Source organism: Thunnus thynnus, chromosome 16, assembly GCF_963924715.1.
Source record: "Thunnus thynnus chromosome 16, fThuThy2.1, whole genome shotgun sequence".
NCBI lineage: Eukaryota > Metazoa > Chordata > Actinopteri > Scombriformes > Scombridae > Thunnus > Thunnus thynnus.
Window position 1 is genome coordinate 13,872,116 of NC_089532.1, and position 21,018 is coordinate 13,893,133.

The window sequence follows — 21,018 nt, forward strand, 5'->3', positions numbered from 1 at the left end:
CACATCAAAAAGTATTAATCAAGAGGCAACCTCTGGAAAAATGAACTCAATGGGGAAGTGCCAAAAACCGCAGTTCCTCGAATGGCCACTTGAGGCTGGCTCCAAAAGTGAGTCAATCCCCATAGACCTCCATGTTAAAATGCCCAACCTTACAGCAGAAATAAACATGTTTACAGCCTGGTACAAAAAATGGTTTTGGTCTCTGTAGCTAATTTCCCCTTTCATGACAACTGCACAGTGGGTAGCTAGCCGCTGGGTCGCTAGCAGCTAGGTGGCTTGTTTCAGCAACCAGGCTTCATTTGGCCCGCCTTTGCTCCATCTCTGCCCATTTTGGATTAGCCAGGAGTTAGGCGGAATCAGTCACTACCAAGATGGCGATGACCGGAGCCACCCACTTTGAACTTCAAAACTGCTCTTCAGAAACCAATGGGTGACATCACGGTGGCTACGTCCATATGTTTTTTACAGTCTATGGTATTAATGCATGTATCAAATACATGACTTACACACTGTTATCTATATGCAAGACATACAAAAATAGCCTACAAAGCTGACAGTGTTAACACTGTTGTTATTCTAGTTACTTTTAGTATTTAAAAATCTTAATTATAGTTACTTTAAGCTTATTACTCAATATACATCTCAGCTTAAAAACAAACAATGACTGAAGAAATTCTCACAAGCAAGCAGCCAGACCTCCTGCACACTCATTCACAAATCACATAGGTGACTGAACAACCACTCAATTAAAAACTGGATAATTTCCAACTGAATCAGGCTTTCTCTATGTGAGTCCAGACAGCTTGCTGTAACTCTTCAACAGCTTCAGTGTCCAGGAAAACTACTTACAACACATTGTATGATCTCTTTGCTGCATTCTTGTTAATGAGATAAATTCACACAACAGCCACAGAGAGACATTTAACCATCAGAGAAGAAATTAGAGACCAAAGAGACAGTGAGAGAGATGGTGTATCTGACTGTGTTATCTGATGTCTTCTTTCTTTCATAAAGATGAAGTAACCATGTCATAACGTCCCACTGCATTTATGGCTGTAGATCATCTTGTTTGTTTGTTAACAGAACTTTGTCGCTGCTGGTAAACCAGTCTGATATCATTAGCAAGAATGACAAACATTCTCCCGACTGTTTCATTTAAATTATGTTGTTAACTTTCTATTGTTGATGAGAGGAATTCACCTCAGAGCAGCAGTATGTTGGGCCACCGCAAGCCACTGTGGTTCTGCAGGCTGCTACAACAAGCGTAGAAATGTAAATCTGAAAAAAGGAAATTTGGACTCTGTTGAAAAGGCCTAAATAAAATGTCATTTTTAGTGATTTGTTGAGAAGTAGTTCATAATTTGCATGCTATAATTTCTTTTCTAATATACTACTGTATGAAATATGAATCTATGTATTGCTTTACCGCCACTTTTTCACACTCACGTACAATACAGTGGTAGAGGAAATTATTAATATAAAATATATTATATATATTATTAACGCAATGTCAATATTGCATTCTGGTTATTGATTGGTTAGGGAGGACGTCTTCCATTGGAGCATCATTTTATGTGTTTTGGCCAATAACAGATTAGTATGAGAAACAAATGAAGTACATTAAATTAATATAAGAGGAGGACAGCAGGGGGCCCGTCTTCCTCTGCTCTCCTCTCACAGCTTCACACACACACACACACAATGCCCTCTCTCCTCTTGCCTGCCCTGCAGGTATCACTGTTGAAGCATTTTAATCAGAATTTCAATAATGGATATTTTCCAAAGAAGAGAGAAAAATATATTTTATAAATGATGCTTAGATTTGGTAAAGATTTATTTCAACCGATTATTCATTTTTATATTCTGGTCTCCCTATCGCCTCTCAAAAATAGAGGAAGAGCAACCTCCTCCGCCTCTATGGAAGAGCCTCCTCTATTCCAGATATTCTCTTCCTCATCCATCTCAGCTTCTTCTAACATTACATCCCTTTGCGTCTCCACTCCTTCATCAGTCTGCTCGGCCCTCCATCACTCCGTTTACCCTTTTTTCAATCACTGCAGCCGTCCAGACCTTCTTAGGACTCCAGTTGTGCTGTGTCACCTTGAGCACACTGCGCTGTGTAAAACACAGTTATACAGTTCATTCTGTGCGCAATTAAAACTGCATGATTTACTAGAAGAAAGTAAACAAACCCAGTTATTGCCAGATATTGCCAACATTGTCCTGGCAAATTTGAAAATGCGGGTGGGAAATTAATTGGTTTTACTTGCTTTCTTGTTTACAGAAAAATAATTGTGATGGGTTCTCAGTGGGAGCACGAGAACAAACTGAATGTCTTCTTTGTTCCTTATGTAAACAAGGAAACTGCGGAAACACAAACTTAGTGATTTTGATGATGACAGTTTGGGTAAATAGACTACTTGTCTGCATAAAAAAGCCTGCAGCAAAGCCAGAACTCTTTAATATTTGTTGCTAAACATTCAAGTGACATTCTGACTTTTATTATACATCCTGGAACAGTGTTTTCTTCCACTGTGAAATAAAGACTTTATTGAGAAAATGATGTTTTTTGCGCTGCTATGTGTACTTCCTAACAGGAACATCTAACAGGGTTTTTCCTCATCTCTAACAATGATGTTAACTGAAGCACAATCTCAACAGGAACACTGTCTTACAGGGTCACTGTTTCAATTACTGTGGCTAATGTTTGTTACTTTAATAACACCCTCATGCTTTCAATCCTCAACACACCATTTGGGACTGCTGGCATGACTGTTTGCCTAAATAAAATTCTTTTCATCTCTGTGTTTGAGGTAGGTTCACATAAAATTCATAACTCTCTGTGTCCCGGTTTTGAACCATCTTTGAAGCCCCAAAATTGTCTCATCCAGCATGTGTTAGGTATCATTTCAATTGACACCATGCACTCTACTACTAGTGCTTTGAATTGAGCATACTTGCATGCTTGTTAGATGGAAACAGCTGTCAGGGGAGATAGTGAGAGTGACTCACTCCTCTTCCCCTCACTTATCATTTCCCTATTCCAGTCTTGCTCTTCTCATTGTGACCTCCAAGAAAGTCAAAATATTCTGTTCTTTGTCTCTTTTTTCCCTTATTATTTATTTATTTATTTTTCTGTCTCGTATTGGCAGTGTAAGTGCGCACAGCATGGTGACTGCTTTGGGGATTTTTTTTTTTTTGGCCAGAGGTGTGCCGTGCACCTGTGGCACAGCTGGAAACAAGTTGAATTAGGATGAATAAATTATTAGCAGGCTATGTGTTGTGTGTTGTGTGTTCAACAATTTCTGAAAATATGTTCTGCCATAAAAGCTTCCCTAAAAAAACTGCAAGAAATGCAATGTCAGTAGAACATCAGAGGCTGCTTTTCAGTTTAGCTTTGTTTATTTGACAGCAGAAAGAGCCATTTACATGCCAGCCTGCGTGTCATGGATAACACAATAAAGTCTAGTGCTTATTTTCCTGCAATGATGTTAAAATTGTTTATGAGGAGATGACTCATTGTGTTAATGTCTTCCAGAAGAAAAAAACGTTGAATGTACAGTAGAAAAGGCTGTAGTGATTATTAAAGAGCCAAAGTTAGCAACACGCTACAGTGAGGCACGCCACTATAGCAGTCATTTGTTGAGAGTGTGGCCAACACCACAAACCCCACAGAAAATATGGAAGTTTTCCTTCACATATCAGTCCTTAAAATCATTACAGTAGCCCTTTGCACTGTCCTGGTTGTCCTCTACAAAAAACGGCTGCTGTGCAATCATAACAAAAAACAACTCCTCTTGCAGCTGGAAGATCTGGAATTGGATAACTGGCCTGTGTGGCTGTCTGTCCTATTTGCATGTTTGACTTCACTGACTTCATATCATTATTTGTCAACGTGGTCGATTCTCTGGGCAAGTTGTGACAGAGGCCAAATTGTGATGTCTGCAGCTGTGCAGAGTGGAATTGGAGGCTAGCTTTATGGACTCAGTGCAGTTTGTGCATCCAAAAGATAAATTTTATGGTGGTGCATATTCATTCTAACAAGTCATATGAGAGATTAATAAGAGGGATGTTGCTATCCACAAAGTCAAAGTCCTGTTCATGGTAGTTTGAGCTGCTACTTTTTGAATTGCTTTATGGAGTGCTTCCTTTACAGTACCTTCATTCTAACAGCACAATTGTCCACGCATCATCATATAGCAAAAATATTTAGATAAGAACACATTCTCAAACTGCAGCACCTCCTGCAAGAAGCCTACAATACATTTACAGAAACTCCACAACAGAAAAACTAACAAAATCAGTTTTTAGTGTCAAGTCTTTATAATTCTCACTCTGGGAGAGAACTTCCGTGCACAAATCTACAATACACTGACCGCAGATGGGGTTTCAAAAACTCACATACCTTCTCAAGATAACACTGATGACTGATGGGAATTCTGTTGTAGTATGTATTGTTATTTCTAGTGCTTGTTGATTCATGTGTGCCTTCTGAATCTCAGTAATGCATGGCCCTTTCAAAGCATATCTCTTTCCTCGGTGTAAATATCTTGTGTACGTGCTATCAAGGGTATGTGACTGCTGCATTCCAGTTTGGCCTGTTATAATACATTCTCAGTAGAACAAATGGATGCTTTTTTGGCTAGAGTGTGAATGACTCATAGTGTGAGTGGCAGCAATAGGAAGCCTGCTCTCCTCTCAAAGCTGAATTAACTGACAGTAGCTCATCTGCCAACTCATCTAAATACAGAAACCTGTAACAGAGAGCTGAATCCAGGTCAAATCATTTATAGCATCATCATTTGACTGTTAAATTATTATGTGTGTTTCTTGAATGATCTAATTGACATACATACCATAAATATTTAGCTTTTGTCAGCAGCTGAAATTGGCTGAAAGTCAGAGGAGATGATTGGCAAATCAGGATTAGCTTCACTTTTTTGAACATACTTCTTTTTATCATTCTCTAAGTTGTATAGCAATTACCTCAGGAGCAGAAACACACACAAACACACATGCACATGTAGTCTTTTTCTATTTTTTATTCTCACTGTCTTTTTCACATTGGATCCTATCCTGCTGTAAAACCCCTGATTTCGCCCTTAGCTTTGTAACATAAGTGACTCACACCACCCTGGCAAAGTAGCCCCATAGCTTATCGCATCTGAGCGCACACAGTCTATACATGGAGTCATATGTAAGCGCTCATATACTCACACATCCATCCACCCACACATGTATTCACCACATGCCCACATACACAATCACGTCCAGCCGTTGTATATTTAGAGTGGCAACCTGCTGTTTTCATTCCTCCTGGCCTCTTGTGCCTGTCAGGGGCCTCTGATACTGTTGTTTAATGAGCAGAGACTCTCTGCTCAGACTAGCTTCAAGTCTAGTCTGCTTCTGTTGCTGTGTGTCTGCTGTTGCAATGCTGACCAGAGGAGACATGCAGGTCTGTGTCCCAGGGCTAATTGCTGCTACTTGCCTGATAGTCTTTCTGTGCTCCACTCTCATTGACTCCCCGGACTCCGGGGGGGATTCCCACAGGCACCCAAAGACAAACAAACCTGGGCGGACAATCGATAACGGATGCAAGAGTTACCGCTCAGCGCAGCCGCTGATTAAGATTCTCCGGGAAAGTGTGTGTGTGTGTGTGTGTGTGTGTGTATGTGTGTGTACGATATGTAAGAGTGTGAGTGTTTGCTGATTGTCCCCACTCCTTCAGTGCTAACTGGAATCTCCAGCCAGTCCCTAAGTGCTTGTTTATGTGATTTTGATTAAGAGTATCACAGACATCAGAGGCGTCTGTACAACAACACCACATTAATGCTCCCAGGTAAATATTCCCACAACATCTCAGGTTCATGGTAGGTGTCATGTATCACATCAGCACATCACACAACCAAATGAAAAGTAAAAATACTTACTTTAGTTATTAAAAAGCTATTTAAACCTCTCTACATTTGCCTGACAAAGAAAAAAAACATAGACAGCCAGTGATAACATAATGCATACACACACAGAGAGATGCAATACATAAACACATAGACTACCAAAAGAAGACAACCAAAACATTTCATCATAAAATTAAACTATGTCTTGTGGAATTGTTCCTTTCCTTTTAACGCCTTAACAATTTTAGCTTAATATCTGTCTTTTATTCCAAGTTTTAATTCTTCTTAATATGCTTAACTTTTTGACTTTTAGTACTAAAAGGGCAACATTTTCATACTTTTCCCAAAGTGAAGTATTTACATGATTGCAATCCTGCTGTTTAAAGGTATGAACATTTAAGAATATTAAACTGCTCTTACAAGTCAAAATCTATTGGTTTAGATGTTGTGGGATTGTGTTTCAGTATTGTTTCAGCATCCAAAGAAATTCAAAAAACAGCTTATGGCGTGACGTGTCCCTGTGTGTCAGTGACTGCCACTGGCTCACAAGCAAAGCTTTACTGTGGTGTCATCTCGCCTCTCCTCAGCCTCTACATCCCTCCATTCGTTCACCTCCCTTTCTCTGTGGGCTCATGTTTGCTTTTGTTCTCGTCTCCAGCCCGCCTGACTCACAATGATGATCTTGACCAAGTGCAGGGAAAGGTCAAGGTTGGCCGGCAAATTGCCTCAAAGCAATCAGCCTTGTCTCTCTGCACTAAAAGTGTGAGCTCTCTGTCTCTGTCGCCATCTTGCCATCTCTCCATCTTTTTTCTCTCATTCTCTGTCTCTGTGTTTACCCTGGGGGGAGACGAGTGTCGGGGAGGATTGGCAGCAGAGGGGGGATGGAGGGAGGTGGGGGGAAGGTTGGGTCTGCCCTGCTTTGAAGTCTCAGCTCTGACCGGCGTCTGGGCGAGGGCTGTGGACTTGAAAGCGCAGAGCGTCACTGCCTGGGTGACATTTCAGCACAGACCAGCATGACCCAGCACAGTGCATATATATACATATATATATATATATATATATATATATATATATATATATATATATATATATATATATATGTAAGTCTGGGTGTCTGTGTGTCTGTGGACAAGAGAGTGTCTCCTCATGGCCTCAGCTGTCCTCAAGGACCGCCAGCTGCTGGGGGCTATTTGCCTCTGCACCCAAGGGATTACCTTTCATGACATGAAAAAGAGAATCACCCCTTCAACCTCTAACCTCTCGCTCAACAATAGTGCCACTGGGACGCAGTGCTAGAGCTGATACCCCTGTTACAAATACACACTCAGTAACTACATCCAGTACACACAGATAATAAATGAGCCACATCTAAGATTTTATATGATGTTCTGAACACACACAAACATACACACACACACAAACACAGACTAGGCTCAAGGACAGCCTCCTCTGGGTCAGCTGTTCGTTCCAGTTCAGTGTGCCTGAGTGGCTGCCCTCTGATGGCTTCACACACATGAAAGACTTCACTTTAATGTGTCACACAGTACCAACACACTCAGCCAAACAACATCAAAGCCTGCCTGTGGCCTGTAGCTGGACAAATGTCTTCATCTACCGCCCGATTGTGTGTGTGTGTGTGTGTGTGTGTGTGTGTGTGTGTGTGTGTGTGTGTGTGTGTGTGTGTGTGCGTGCGCCTTTCTGTCTGTCCTGTAAATGGTGTAAACAGGTGTTAACATGTCAGCCCACAGGATGCCACATGCCGCTGTGTCATGATCTCCTGAACAGCTGTCCCCGCAATTATGTGTGTGTGTGTGTGTGTGTGAGAGAGAGAGAGAGAGAGAGAGAGAGAGAGAGAGAGTATGTGAATGTATGTATTTACTATAAGGGTTATAAATGGCTGCAAGAGGAGCTTTAGCCCTATATATTGTGCCAAGGACAAACAAAAAGAAAGGGCAAACAATGAGAGAGAACTTTGTGGCAATAACTGATTTCCTTGAAAAAACACACCGGCTATACCTCTCACTGTGTGCAGGTAAAGCTGTGAATCTGACTGAGCCTTAAGGTGATGTATTGTTTGAGGAGAGAAACTGTCCAGAAAACAAAAAAGTTCATCCCTGCAGTTGGCCAGTGTCTCCATCAACAGTTCCAGCAAATGCCCTTGAACACTGGCGCCAGAATAGGGGGGCAATGAGACTTTGTGTCCCCCCCCTTTCAGGTGTTATGGTAATAAAGTGGTAATATCTAAGCCAGGTATTACGGTAAGCCTAGTCTATTATATTGGACCTGATGACTTGGACGTGAACAAAGTGTTAAATAGCTTTTGCTTTGGGAGTGATAGGCACACTCAATACTTTGGAAAATAAACCTAGGGGACTAAACCTCTATTTGTACTGTATGTTAGTAGGCATATTGAATGTAAAGCCTCTGAATAGGGCATGAATTTTGATTCTCTTTCAAACCTTGTTAAAAAAACATACTGACTAGTTGGTGGGCTGATTGGTTAGAGTGTAACAGTTCTCAGAGTGAAAAAGGAGCCGAGACGCTCCTTTTGAGGTGAACCTTTTAGCCGCTCGTTGGCAGACTACTGTGCTAAGAAATAAAAGCTGCTACCATTTTGATCTGGAAGTACTCTGATGAGAAGAGGGAATGCATTTCTTACCATATTTTAGTTGTACAAAAACAGTAGGCTAGGCTGCAATTGAAAGGAAGTTGACATGAAAAAAGTTCACTAGCCTTTTACATCATCCAAAGCTGGATGTCCCCCCACTTTAAAACTCATTCCGGCGCCACTGCCCTTGAGCGAAGGACAGAAACCACCACATCTCTCTTTTTTCGGCCTCTGTGGATTAAAGAGGCATCTAATCATGCCCATAATGTGAATTCAAATTTCTCTCCTCAGGTGGAGATTGATAAACTGGACTACCACCACTACCTGCCTTTGTTCTTTGATGGCTTATGTGAGACCGTTCATCCGTACGAGTTCTTCGCCCGCCAGGGAGTCCATGACATGCTGGAGCACGGAGGCCCCAAGATCCAGCCTGTCATTCCCCAGCTCATCATCCCCATCAAGAGTAAGTCTTGGAGGGAGTCTACACTCACGATTTGCCAATCACACACCACATGGCTCCTGTCCCAAGTGACCCTGTGCATGTTGATGGCATTTTACCTTCACAGTATGTTACCCCTCAGCTCTGCCACTGATGGGAAAATGTGTGCTTGATCTCAAGATGAAAAAAAAAACCTTACAAATGCTGTTATAGTGTCATTTTTAAATAAGATTATTGTTAAAACGTTTTTCCATTAAGCTACAAAAGACTGTGAAGAATATGGCTATAAAACTACCAAGTGAAAAGAAAGAGAAAGCAAAGAAGAATTTGAGAATTAAAATAAGTGATATTATATTTCAGTACAAAAATATGTTGTATAATCACACAGGGCCATTATCACAGCAATTATAGATGATTAAAATACAGCAACTATCCAATTAACTTAAGCAACAAATTGGCCCTATTATCTTTTATTCATTTCCATTAGTTTAGTAAATATTATTTATTTTTAATGAGTGACTGACAGTCAAGTAATCTTCTTAAGTCAGTTTAATTGCAGCCTTAATAAATATTTTTGCATGTCACTGTTTCATTATTAACTGTTTCGATATCAGCATCATTACATGTTCATTCCTGTTTGCTGATCTTAGACATTACATATATCCTGAATCTAAAGAAATTCCTGGTTTCTGATAGTGTGATTATCTTTTGCCTTAAATAAATCAGAAGCTAATAACACGTACAGGTTGAAAGCACCAGTTAGCATCAGTTTTAATATAATATAGTTGGTATAGAATACATATGTTTTTCACATCAAAGATCTGTGGTTCCAAAGTTGAATGAAAAAGCATTAACATTATAAAATTAAATAATTAAATCAATATTATTATGCGTCTAAGTCTATGTCTAAAATGTATTAACATATATTTTGAATAATTGCTTATAACGGCGCTCTAACACCCCTTTTAGACAATATTGCAGAGGCAATTGAGTGCAACCAAAATAGAACAACATACTTTACCAGGAATAGACTCACCTGTCTTACACACTCACACCACAACGGATTCTAACATTACCATACAACAGGTCCTGTGACAAGTCCTAATTTGGTTTCGCAGTCATACTGTTCCTATTATTACATTAACCCTCAGGGCGAAGCGTCCTTGTTTTTGCATTTGCTGGAAGGAGTTGGCTCTGAAAGCATGCCTGATAATCTGCCATGAATGCAGTGACATGCTACATTTAACTGTGTCATCGTGTTGTGCCTCTTTACCTTTCCACACTGACGCGTCTACACGCGCACACACACATACAAGCTCAAGTTGGCTGATAGAGGTGGGCGGAAAGGTCACGTCTCAGGGTTGGAGGGGTGTATGACTTCAAAAATAGACATCAGAATTTATAGGGAGGTGGATAGCAGAGGTTTCTTGTGTGGTGAACACGAGGAGGATCGAGATACAGAGAAGTTAGAATAATGCAGAGTGTGTCTTTTGTTGGAATTGAAATTGAATTTCAGTCACACGCACGTACACACACACACACACACACACACACACACACACACACACACACTGTCTTTTGTTTGGTGCTGCTGCCAAGTGGAGTGTCAGTTTCAAAGTGGGAGTCTTTAAGTGGCGCCCAGTGAGCCTGGGATAGTGTTCATGTCCTGGACAGTTGGCTGGTGGTGTGTATGCGAATGTGAAGTGTGTGTGTGTGTGTGTGTGTGTGTGTGTGTGTGTGTGTGTGTGTGTTCTTTGTTTGTGTGTGGGTGTTGGACGTCTGTGGAGGCAGAGGGGCGTAACGGCCAACACTAGGCAGGGCTGTTGGAGACACAGAGACACAGTGACAGACTGACCCTGGCACAAAGTCTGTTATCACACTACATACTTTACTGAACACAAACCACAAGGTCTTAACCATTAAACATATTACAGACTGACACATCTACAGTCTTGTGTTTGTGTTCTGCATTTTTAACTACATTTATTTTTACTTTCGCACTTTATTTACTTAACAGGGATGTGACGTGCACATTTCCAGGTCTATGTTTATATTCTGGGAATATCTTTGTATGATTTACAGTTCAAAAACATTTATCTTATTCTGGTCCTTTATGCAGCTCGTCAGTTCAGCCTCTATCTGAAACAGGCCGTTTTAGCTCCTGTCTCCTTAAGGCCCCCCTCTCGATGAGCCCACTTTGCTCTGGTTGGTTACCTTCTGGAAGTTGCGTCTTAGCTGAGTTCCAGTGGCTCCAGAAGCTATGTGAAAAACGATTAGGATATCACTTCTTTTTCACACTTTTTCTAATTCTTTACTCAAAATGGAAATTTCTCAAATATATCCTTACATGGTGCAGCAGGAATCTGATTCAAAATATGCGAGTGGTCAACGCGAACAACCCCTAGATCAAGCTTAGCAACAAAGACTACGGAACAGACGGCTGTTTGTAGGCATGCGTGAACAATCTGTTATCACAAGGAAAAAGTAGAGGTAATATTGCAAATGAAACATTTGGAGCATGTGAGTGGAGCGCAAGCGAGTGGGGAGCGTGAGGATTTTGGATGGAGTGATGAGCAGCTTCGCCTTATCTCCCGCTCCAATTTCACTCCGGTACCGCTCACACAATGAGTTTGAAACATGCCTGACCCAGAATACATCTGCTCACCCACACTATTTTCTGTCAAAAATCAACTGCTGCTAACTTGACAATGGAGTTCACCAAGTACTTTCAAAAGGAAGCTGAGAAGTCATACAGGTGTACTATTGTAACACTAACAGATAACGATAATGACGATATTGTTGCAGTTGGTAAAAATTCATTTTGGAATCTAAAAAGACACATTTCTCAGAAACATGACAGTGTGCTACAAGAACATGTTGGGAAGAAATCCAAAGGTGAGCTAGTTGCTAGTTAAATAGGCCCTATATATAGCTTAATACAATATTTAAATAAATTAGTTTTGTCATTAAAGTATTAATGCTTGTTTAATTTCATTCGGACCGTCTGTGAATTGAATTGAATGAAAAATTGGATTGTGCAATGATGTGTGATTCGGGTAGTGACTGACAGTACCAGCAACATGATCAAGGCATTTAAACTCCTCCCTGACCCTGGCATTGAAGAGGAGGCCGAGGATAATGACTGCAGGTGCCAGCAGCAGCATATGAGGAAGAGGAGGATGAGGCACTACCTGCACTATCACAGGTACAAGTGAAAGAAATAACCACCAATGTACAAAATGTAATAAACCAGTATTTTACCGTGTCAAATTTACATCTGAAAATTTACATTCACATGCTTCAGCTGGCTATCAAAGACACCGTTAACACGCACGACAATCTTAATCACTTACTGAAAGTTGAATAGCTGGTGAAAAGTGTATGCAAGAGCACCCTGAACACCAAGAAAACCTACCGATTGGTAATACGCCCCATGACCCAAAAAGACCCGTTATGGCAAAGCGAAATCAAGTCTACTACTGACAAAATCACAGAAAATGAACTATGGCAGCTGACGCACCTTGTCCATTTATTGGCACTGCTAGCGGACCTCACAGACAAAATGCAGAAGGAGTTGAGGAACCTATAGAGTTGATCCTCCCTACTGTCATGGAAATCAAATCCCTGCTTGCCAACGCTGCACTTCCAATGGGCTTTGCTGTCTTTGCATAAACGGTGGCCAACTCGCTATGGATGGTACTATACTGATAGACATCTCATTTTAGCGTTAGTTTCAAGACAGATGAGTCGGTATGTAACAAACTCGGAGAGATCCACAACCTCCTCATCGTAGAAACTGAGGTATTAACACTCCCGTCGTGACACCAACTGAGACCGACACCTCGCCCACCTCAAGCCTCAGAAGAAACCTCAGACTTTGGCAAAACTTGTATTCTTGAAGGTGACCTCGAAAGAACTGTAGACAGCCTACAAGCAAGCAAATCTTCTTTTTATTTCATTTTAAATTGCATTTGACAGTGAATATAGGCTAATTTATTTTTATGTAACCCATATGCGCATTACACAAGCAATTTTATTTATTTAAGGCAAATCAATTTTATTTAATACAAGTCAAAGTTATAGGCTTGGCCTAATAGTTCATTCAGTTTTAAAACTTGGTTGATTTGCAGTTTGTAGCCTATATATTTTTATTTGATTAGGCCTTTGATTAGGATTGACTGTATTATTTTCCTGACAACATAGGCCTAAGTCTGAAAGAAATCATTTCTAGATATTTGAAAAATGTGGTTTTGGCTGCTCAGTTCTTTTGTAAGATTGATAACAATAGTTCTGCTCTGATATTCAAGTTGGAGTTTGCTGTAAAATGTATTTATATGTCAGGAATCAAGTCCTTTTGTAGAGTTGTTTTCTACTCAGAAATTTGAGTTGGGTGGTAAAATAGTCTACTGTAGAGAAGAAGGCATCCAACCAGCTGTCTTTCGGACATTTTCTTCTGTTTTGTGAAACTGCAGCAATAAAAGCCTCGCTGACTTTTGATGCTACTGCTGCGGCTGCTGTCACTGTGTTACCGAAAACTCTTTGATCGTGTTTCCCATGTGAGCAGTTTGTTTTCCAACTGGACCTATGTGGGTTATAGGATAATATTTTATTGATTCATTTATTGTTCAGTTTGTGGGAGGATCTGAGACTGAGAGGAGAAGTCTGAAGAGACACAGACGAGAAGAGACGAGAGAGAACTCATCATAACGGACTCGGAGAGAGACAGTTTCATTGTTTGAACTTTTTGGTTTAATAAAAAAAACATTTTCAATGAATAACCTATGGTCTGACTGGTTTTTTTTAGCTTAAAAAAGAAACATTCACCTTAAGTTTGAGTTGAGTTGGGTTGTGGTTTTTTTTAAAGAAATGAAATTATGTATTTAAGTAGCCTGGGAAGGAAGGAACCAGACAAATCTGCTGAGCTCATGTTTTATTTGTGAATTAGTCTGGCGATGCTAGGCAAAAAGCATGATATGTCCCCTTTAATAACGGAATAACAATTATGCAGTAAAGTAAAATTCGTTTGATACATTTAAATCATTTCCTGCCATACCCAATGCAGTGTGTTGTTTCACAGAACAGCATATAGTATATTAATAAAACAGGTACATGATGTGCCAGCATCTTTTCACAGATAGTTTAAATATTTGGACATCTATTTTGCCCTTCATCAAGAAGCACCCATTTTACCCACAACTTGACGTTGACTGGCTTACTCTCGAACAGCAGTTTATAAATTCAAACCCCTCAGCAGTTTTGGCCATTTGCCTTTGGGGGGGGGGCAGACCAAAGGTGATGGTTATGCTCCTTATGAAAACACACACTTCGCACTGATAATGGAATTTTAAATGGCCTGCTCCTTATTAACTTCTTGGTTTATTAAAAATCAGGCCTGTTTCGCCATCCACAAGGCAAAGCCACCAGTCCGTGTCTCTGTTGCAGATTAATTACTTTTCTAAGGATCAGGAATGAAGAAGGGATAGCAGAAAGAGGAAGAAAGTAAAAAGCCGTCTGCAGTCTAAAATGGCAAGATATATATTTTTCTCCTCTGACGTTAATACATCTTCAATGTGGCTGGCAGGCTCTTATCTGCAGAGCGACTGAGTCACGTCAGACCCTGGTGAATTTTGATGATGACTGCAGGTCACCCAATGAGAATACACAATGAAGAAGGCTCTGGCTGACATTATACTCTAAGGCCCTGTCCTCAGTGACTTAAAGACTGAACTTTTTCCTACTGTTCCCTGTTCCCTTCACCCCACGTTAGAGAGACTGTGCCTTAGAGGTGACAAGTTATACATTTAAATGTATACATGCAGTTTTGGTAATTGTCAGTGTTATGTTTTTGAAAATAGCCACTGGTAAAATATTCAAAAAGCTAAATATGCAGAAAGAAACTGTGGCAATTGATTTTATATGTAACACTGATATTTTGGATACTGTAAGAACAAAGCCGAGCAGTACCATGACGACTTAAAGAGAAAGGGTAAAACGTGAAATGCTGCGGTTTTGAATTTTTCTGGCTTCCTTAAATAGGAAGGAGGATTCAGAGCCATGCCTCCATTGAGCCTCGGTTGATTGGCATAACATTTGTTCAGCTTTGAACCAAAATGAGACTTTCATTACAAGGAGATCCTCAGTTACGCCTCTGCACGAGAACATCGTCTTCTGATCTGAAAAGTATATTTATATACCGAGTGATGAACAATTCGCAGCTAAACTCTCCGATGTGTCACCCTACCTCTGACATTTCACAAGAAACGGAATACAAGGTCACCATTGTGTTATTTTCACAGTGAATATGAGACAGGTTCTAGCATGAATAGATGATTACGTTATTCAGATATTAGTTTATATATAATAAATCAGGCCCTCAGCTGCCTTCTCCCCTGCTCTTTTAATTTTTTTTTTTCCTTTCTTTTTTTTTTTTTTTTTAGGCAAGGCGAGAGTGCCGATGAATAATTGAACAGTCCTGCTGTGGTCCAAATGTCAAAGCAGGGAAAATTGTTTGCGCTGGCTGGTAATTAGAATTTCATTGTTTGTTATGTAGGTTTGAAATTCCTGTCATTCCACATTCCACCTTATCTCGGTGATGGCAGATATCTCCGCGCTTGTCTATCTGGGCAGAAACTAAGGCTTAGATGGAGAGATGGAGTGAAGCACAATTCGCTCATTCAGCATCATCTCCACCACTGGTCCACTGTTTAGGCCTCCACACACACACACACACAGTCACTGACACAGACAAAGACTTGCTGAGGTAAACTCGTCATACGCTCAAATAGACACAAAATAATGGTCATTTTCTTACATGTACTGTACATAAGCTTAATTGGATTGTACCGTTAATTCAATATGGATAGAGATAAGTCCTACTGTATCAGCCTCCTGTGGTTCATATGACTCTTTCACATTGTATAATTTCTTTCATTGTTTTGTTGCTTCATGCTCAGTACTCTCTGTGCTCATGACTGAGGCTGACATTTTGCCTCATTGGGTTTAATGTGTGCGTGTGTGTGTGCTGTAATGTGTGTGCATGCCCACGTGTCTCTGTGTGACTACTGTGTGTGAGTATGTCTATGCTTGTGACAGCTTTGTATTTGCATATGAGCTGTTTTAACGCAGGCAGTGGGTGATGCAGTATGCTGTTCCCTGAGTGCTCTAACTGTCACACACAGTATTTTAGGGTTGTTGCTCATTTTCTGCCTGTGTCTGTCCTCTCTGTTTACTTCAATATGGTTAATGAAATGACTGCTTGTATTGACACTTCTTTTTGGTTTGATTTTCTTCTTTTTGGCTTCAGCTATATTTTTCTTGGTTCTATTGATTGATTTGTATGAAATGAATTCATTATGAATAGAATCAACAGTGTTTTATTAGGGATCCTTTTTAATGACGATGATCAACGCTATGTCCGGGGCAAACACCAAATTTATATTTTCCTGACCTTGAAAAAAATTGTCTGTCTGACAGGTGGTTTTGCGCCCAGCTAGGCTCACACAGTGCACACGTGGGAGGAGAATTTCATTCAAATGAAACAGCACACATTGAGTTGTTTTTTTTGGTATCATTTTGGTGGAAATTTGGTCTTACGGCTTATCATACAGGAGGCGTCTCATGTGTGTCTGACAGAATAGATACGCCTCTATTTTAATCAATATAGCTGTCAAAATAACCCACACTTGACCCATTTAACAAAAACCCGAAGAGTATTTTTATGTTTCATATCTATTTTCTTCCGTTTTACATGCATAACTACACGGATTGTGCATTGGGCTCTGAGCGCTGCCAAAATACAGGTGACCTACACTCAGTACTGTGCCTGAACGCATCCTGTGTAGACACTGACAGAGGACTGAAGCCACTGCCACTAATGTGCTAATATGCTGCTTTCCCTATACAGCCTTTGTAGAAGACAATGGACTGATAATAGATGTCTTGGAATCATGTCTATTTCTGGTGGAAAATCATCTGCTGACAATCTAGTGACTCTGTCATAAAGGATAAACTAAATACTGTAGAATATTGTCCAACTACTAAATCTCATCGAAATCATAAAAATGAAAGTGTAATGTGATTACAGCAGGAACATCTGTAGATCATTCTGCATTGATCTATAAATCAATATGGGTGGTTATTACAGTAACTGTTGCCACAGCTGAATTATATTGTATGAAATCCTTCTCTTTACATTAGTCTTCACTATAATACATCGGTCGCTGTGCTTGCATCATTAAAAAAGGGTCCCTTATTCTGTATAACAAAAAATATCCTAAATAGCAATAATTTATTAGCATACTGTACACTATAACTGCAACTATGGTATGGTGCAACATGACCTGCAGTGGATGAGGAGGAAGATACCTGTGGAAGGTGCAGGAGTGCGACACAGCAGTTGAAGACAGGGATTTTCTGTGAATATATGCTGAATATATCCTAGTTACTTGTAAAGCAAACACTTTATTGCACTTGTCATCATCGACACATCTGAAGTTAAACACATTTCATCAGTTTTGTTTTCCCAGTTTCGTCTAATGTGTCTGTTGGCAGCCACTTGTTATGTGAGAGTTCATGTGAGCACAGCTCCACCCCTCACACAAAGGCTTTATTCAGCTTTTTTGCTGTCTTTTCTCAGCAAGTACCGTGTCTCTCACTCATTCTGACGTTCTTTTGTCAGTTTCTCTCTCTTTATTTATCCCTCTCACCTGCTCCTCTCTCTCAGCCACAAGCCTGTGGTGTCTCTGCTCACACTATAGCTGTTTTCTTTGTTTTGACTCTTTATTTTCACGTTTTTTTCAAGCCTTTCATTTTTACCGCTGTAAGTGCTTACTGGCAAAATAGGAGCTGTGATGCCATTACCATCCGCTCTTTCTGGAAGTGTGCATTAAATCACAATTCAGTGTTTCACAAAGAGAAAATGCTCAGGTCTGTTTTTCTAACTTAGGGTATGCTGTTTTAGACTGACAGTCGGCACAAAGGGAATTACCAGCACTCATGCAGAAGCTCACATAAAAAAAAAAATTTAATACAGCACAAATAAAACGAGCTTAAAGAACTAGCAAAATATGTCAGTCTTTGCTGCTAATCACAGTTATTTTCTAACCCTTTGCCCCCTGCCTGTCACAACTCTTTATCTCTTTGACATTTTGTCTTTTGTTGTTTTCCCCCTTTCCCTCTTTCTCTCTCTGTGTTTGTCTCTCTTGATCTTCCCAGCCCTCCATCTCTCCCACCATCATTCCCTTTTGTTCTCTTTATCAGTGGGAGATGGAGTTAAGTGCAGCTGTAGGCCAAATAGCCCAGTGATTGGCTCTCACTTACTCCTGCCTCCCCAGTGCATTTGAAATCACTGATTGCAGAGAAGCCAGTCTATATCAAAGCCCAGCTATAAAGGAAATGCTTTCAAGGGAAAGTGAGTGAGTGAGTGTGGGGGTTAAGATTTTGTGTATTTTGGCCATGTGTATCTGCACAGCCTACTCTTATGTACTATGTATAGTACCAGTCAAAAATTTGGACACACCTTCCCATGCACTTGAATGAGAAAGTGTGTCCAAATTTTTGACTAGTACTGTAGTTCCAAGTGTCAGAATCACTCTACATTTATTGTACCTCCACCTGCTTTAACAAATGACCCATATATCTAGTTCATATCCTTCAAGCTGAATTAAAAACAGTTTGTCCTTGCAGCTCTTTCTCTTGACCTTCCCGACATAGCTGAGCCTTGATTCCTGACCGATGCCGTTTTCGTCCTGCCCTCCAGATGCCCTGAACACGAGGAACCGTCAGGTGATCTGCACCACCCTGAAAGTCCTGCAGCATCTGGTGATGTCTGGAGACATGGTGGGAGAGGCTCTGGTGCCCTACTACAGACAGATCCTCCCCATTCTCAACATCTTCAAGAACATGAACAGTGAGTCCCAGCCAAATAAACTGTTGATTGTTAATTTATGGACAGATGGTGTGTCAGCATGACGTGTCTCTGCTCTTTTGTGGAGCAGTCATTGTGTAAGCTTGTCCCTTTGTGTTATGAATATATATATATATATTTTATGTGCCAGTACTGCTACTACATCAGTGAATTGGTGATCAGCAAACATTTGCCAGTCTGTGAAAGGTACTGATAGGTGATTATGCCTTGCTTGTAGCCTGTGTTAACGCTGTGGTTAAACCAGTTACCAGTGGCTAAACCAGTGTTCAGGTGATTTCACAGTGCTCAAATTCGATGCAGATGTTAAGCGTTGCTTTTTGTTTCACTGTGAGTCAAAATATAACATCCTGTTTTCTACCTATTCTTTTCTCTGTGGATCCATTGTATGCGCCTGGCCCTGAATCCTTTTTCCTCTTCTTCCTCCCACTTAAACATCCACTTGACAGAGAAGCTCCATTTTTGTCCTTTCTGCTGTCAGTCAGGCTGCATTGTGCGGCGCTGTTGAGGAGGAGACTTTGTCCTTGCTCTCTCTGAAAGCCTCCACCTGGATGACACCAGGACCCAGGGAGATTGGCATCAGATAGGCAGGGCTCTTTGTGTGCTAGTGTCAAAGCACTTAGCATGGTGTGACATGATGTGGGCCCATTGAAGGCTTAGAGGCACAACCAATCCCAAACACAGCTCACCAGACAGTCAGTAGGATGTGAAGAGTGACATTGTGAATCAATCATTTAAACACAGGCTTTAATGGGAAAAAACACAGGGCTTTAGTCTGTTAATCAATATCCAATTTGAATCTCTTGTCTCTTTAATTCGCTTACATAATCTGTTACTATTTGCTGAGGTCTAAAAAAGGAAGGAGAGAGCCCAAAAGAGATAGTGGGGAAAGACAAAGGATGGAAAAGAAAAGCCTGCCTTATTAACGCGTGACCTTATGCAAATCTCCTCTGTAAATTAGCTGTCAAATCAATCCCCTAAACCATTTTGAAGTGTGAGTTTCTCCACCACGGCGCAGGCTCAGCAGTTGGCCGGCGAACCCCACCAGGAATAGTTTATCTCTACCTGGTAGTTACCGTGCCGCCCTGTCTACCTGCCTGTCCGCTTGTCTGTCCTCCTCTGGCAAACATTGATTAAACCTAAGCCAAACTCTCACCTGGCAGACGTCCCCAATATTGACCTCTCCCAGTGAGATCAGTCTGGACCAGAGAGGGGGTCCATATAGCTGCCAAAGCACAGGACGCAATCTGCTAAACAAGGACAGTGCTTCCTGTTTAGCAACTAATAGGCATCCAGTGGAGTTTCTCTCTTTTTAAAGTTTGGTTAGGAGTTGAGGCTGACACAAAATTACCACACCAGTCAATAGAATAGATAGGAAGAGAGTAAATTAATCTTTTATAGTTGTATTATTTTTTCCCCCATCTCCATCTGGAGCTTTATTGTTAGATGAGCTGTCAATTCATGCCCTGCACCACCCACTCCCTGCTAACACAGAAAGATACGACTTCAAATACAGAGAATAGATGCTTCTCTTTTGGGGACCAAACACTGTGTGAAGCAGAACTCTGTGTTCTTTCTCTCTAATACGCAAATAGTTTAGGGTTGTTGTTCTCTCACACTCTTCCTCTCTCTCTGTGTCTCCCCCCCTTTTTATGTGGCTTGTTTGTAGTGATATCAAAGCTTTCATTGAAGCCCATCTATTATCTAATATCGCTTATATACACCTCCAGCTCCATCCCACACTCAGTTGGCTGTCTAAACCAGAGCCAGCGTGCTGCCTCCAGCAGACAGGTACGATCATTGTTTAATACACTCGAAGACACAGAGCAGTGTCTTGTAGTGTGTGGTAACATCTCCCTTCAGCTCTCCCACACTGTAACTCACAGAGCTTGCATGGCATCCCTCTCATCTCCTGAGCCACAATGGGGCCACTGTCTCGTATGTGCCAAGTGTGTGTGTGTATGTGTGTGTGCGTGTCTACATTCGTGTACATCTGTCATGAATAGATCTGTTGTGTCCCATATGCAGCTGTTGGCTCCAGTGTGGATGAAGGCCCCAGCTTTCTGTCTCTGTCCCTTTCTGTTCACTGATGTTCTTGTCTGCTAGCCTCGGGCACATAATGCTCAGCGTCTACTAGACGCACACATATACT

At 40.9% G+C, this 21,018-nt stretch overlaps 1 protein-coding gene across 5 annotated transcripts in view; it reads left to right on the forward strand.

Annotated features, from left to right (window-relative positions):
* Positions 1-21,018, forward strand: part of pacrg (PARK2 co-regulated) — a 147,049-nt gene that overhangs the window by 67,050 nt on the left and 58,981 nt on the right. For 4 of the 5 annotated variants that reach the window (XM_067614467.1, XM_067614468.1, XM_067614466.1 and 1 more), the window contains 2 exons: positions 8,797-8,968; positions 18,702-18,851. In XM_067614467.1, coding sequence (XP_067470568.1) covers positions 8,797-8,968; positions 18,702-18,851 — 322 coding nt within the window. Of the gene's footprint in view, positions 1-8,796; positions 8,969-18,701; positions 18,852-20,596; positions 20,658-21,018 lie in introns of all 5 variants that reach the window. The other variant, XM_067614471.1, reaches the window with a different exon arrangement.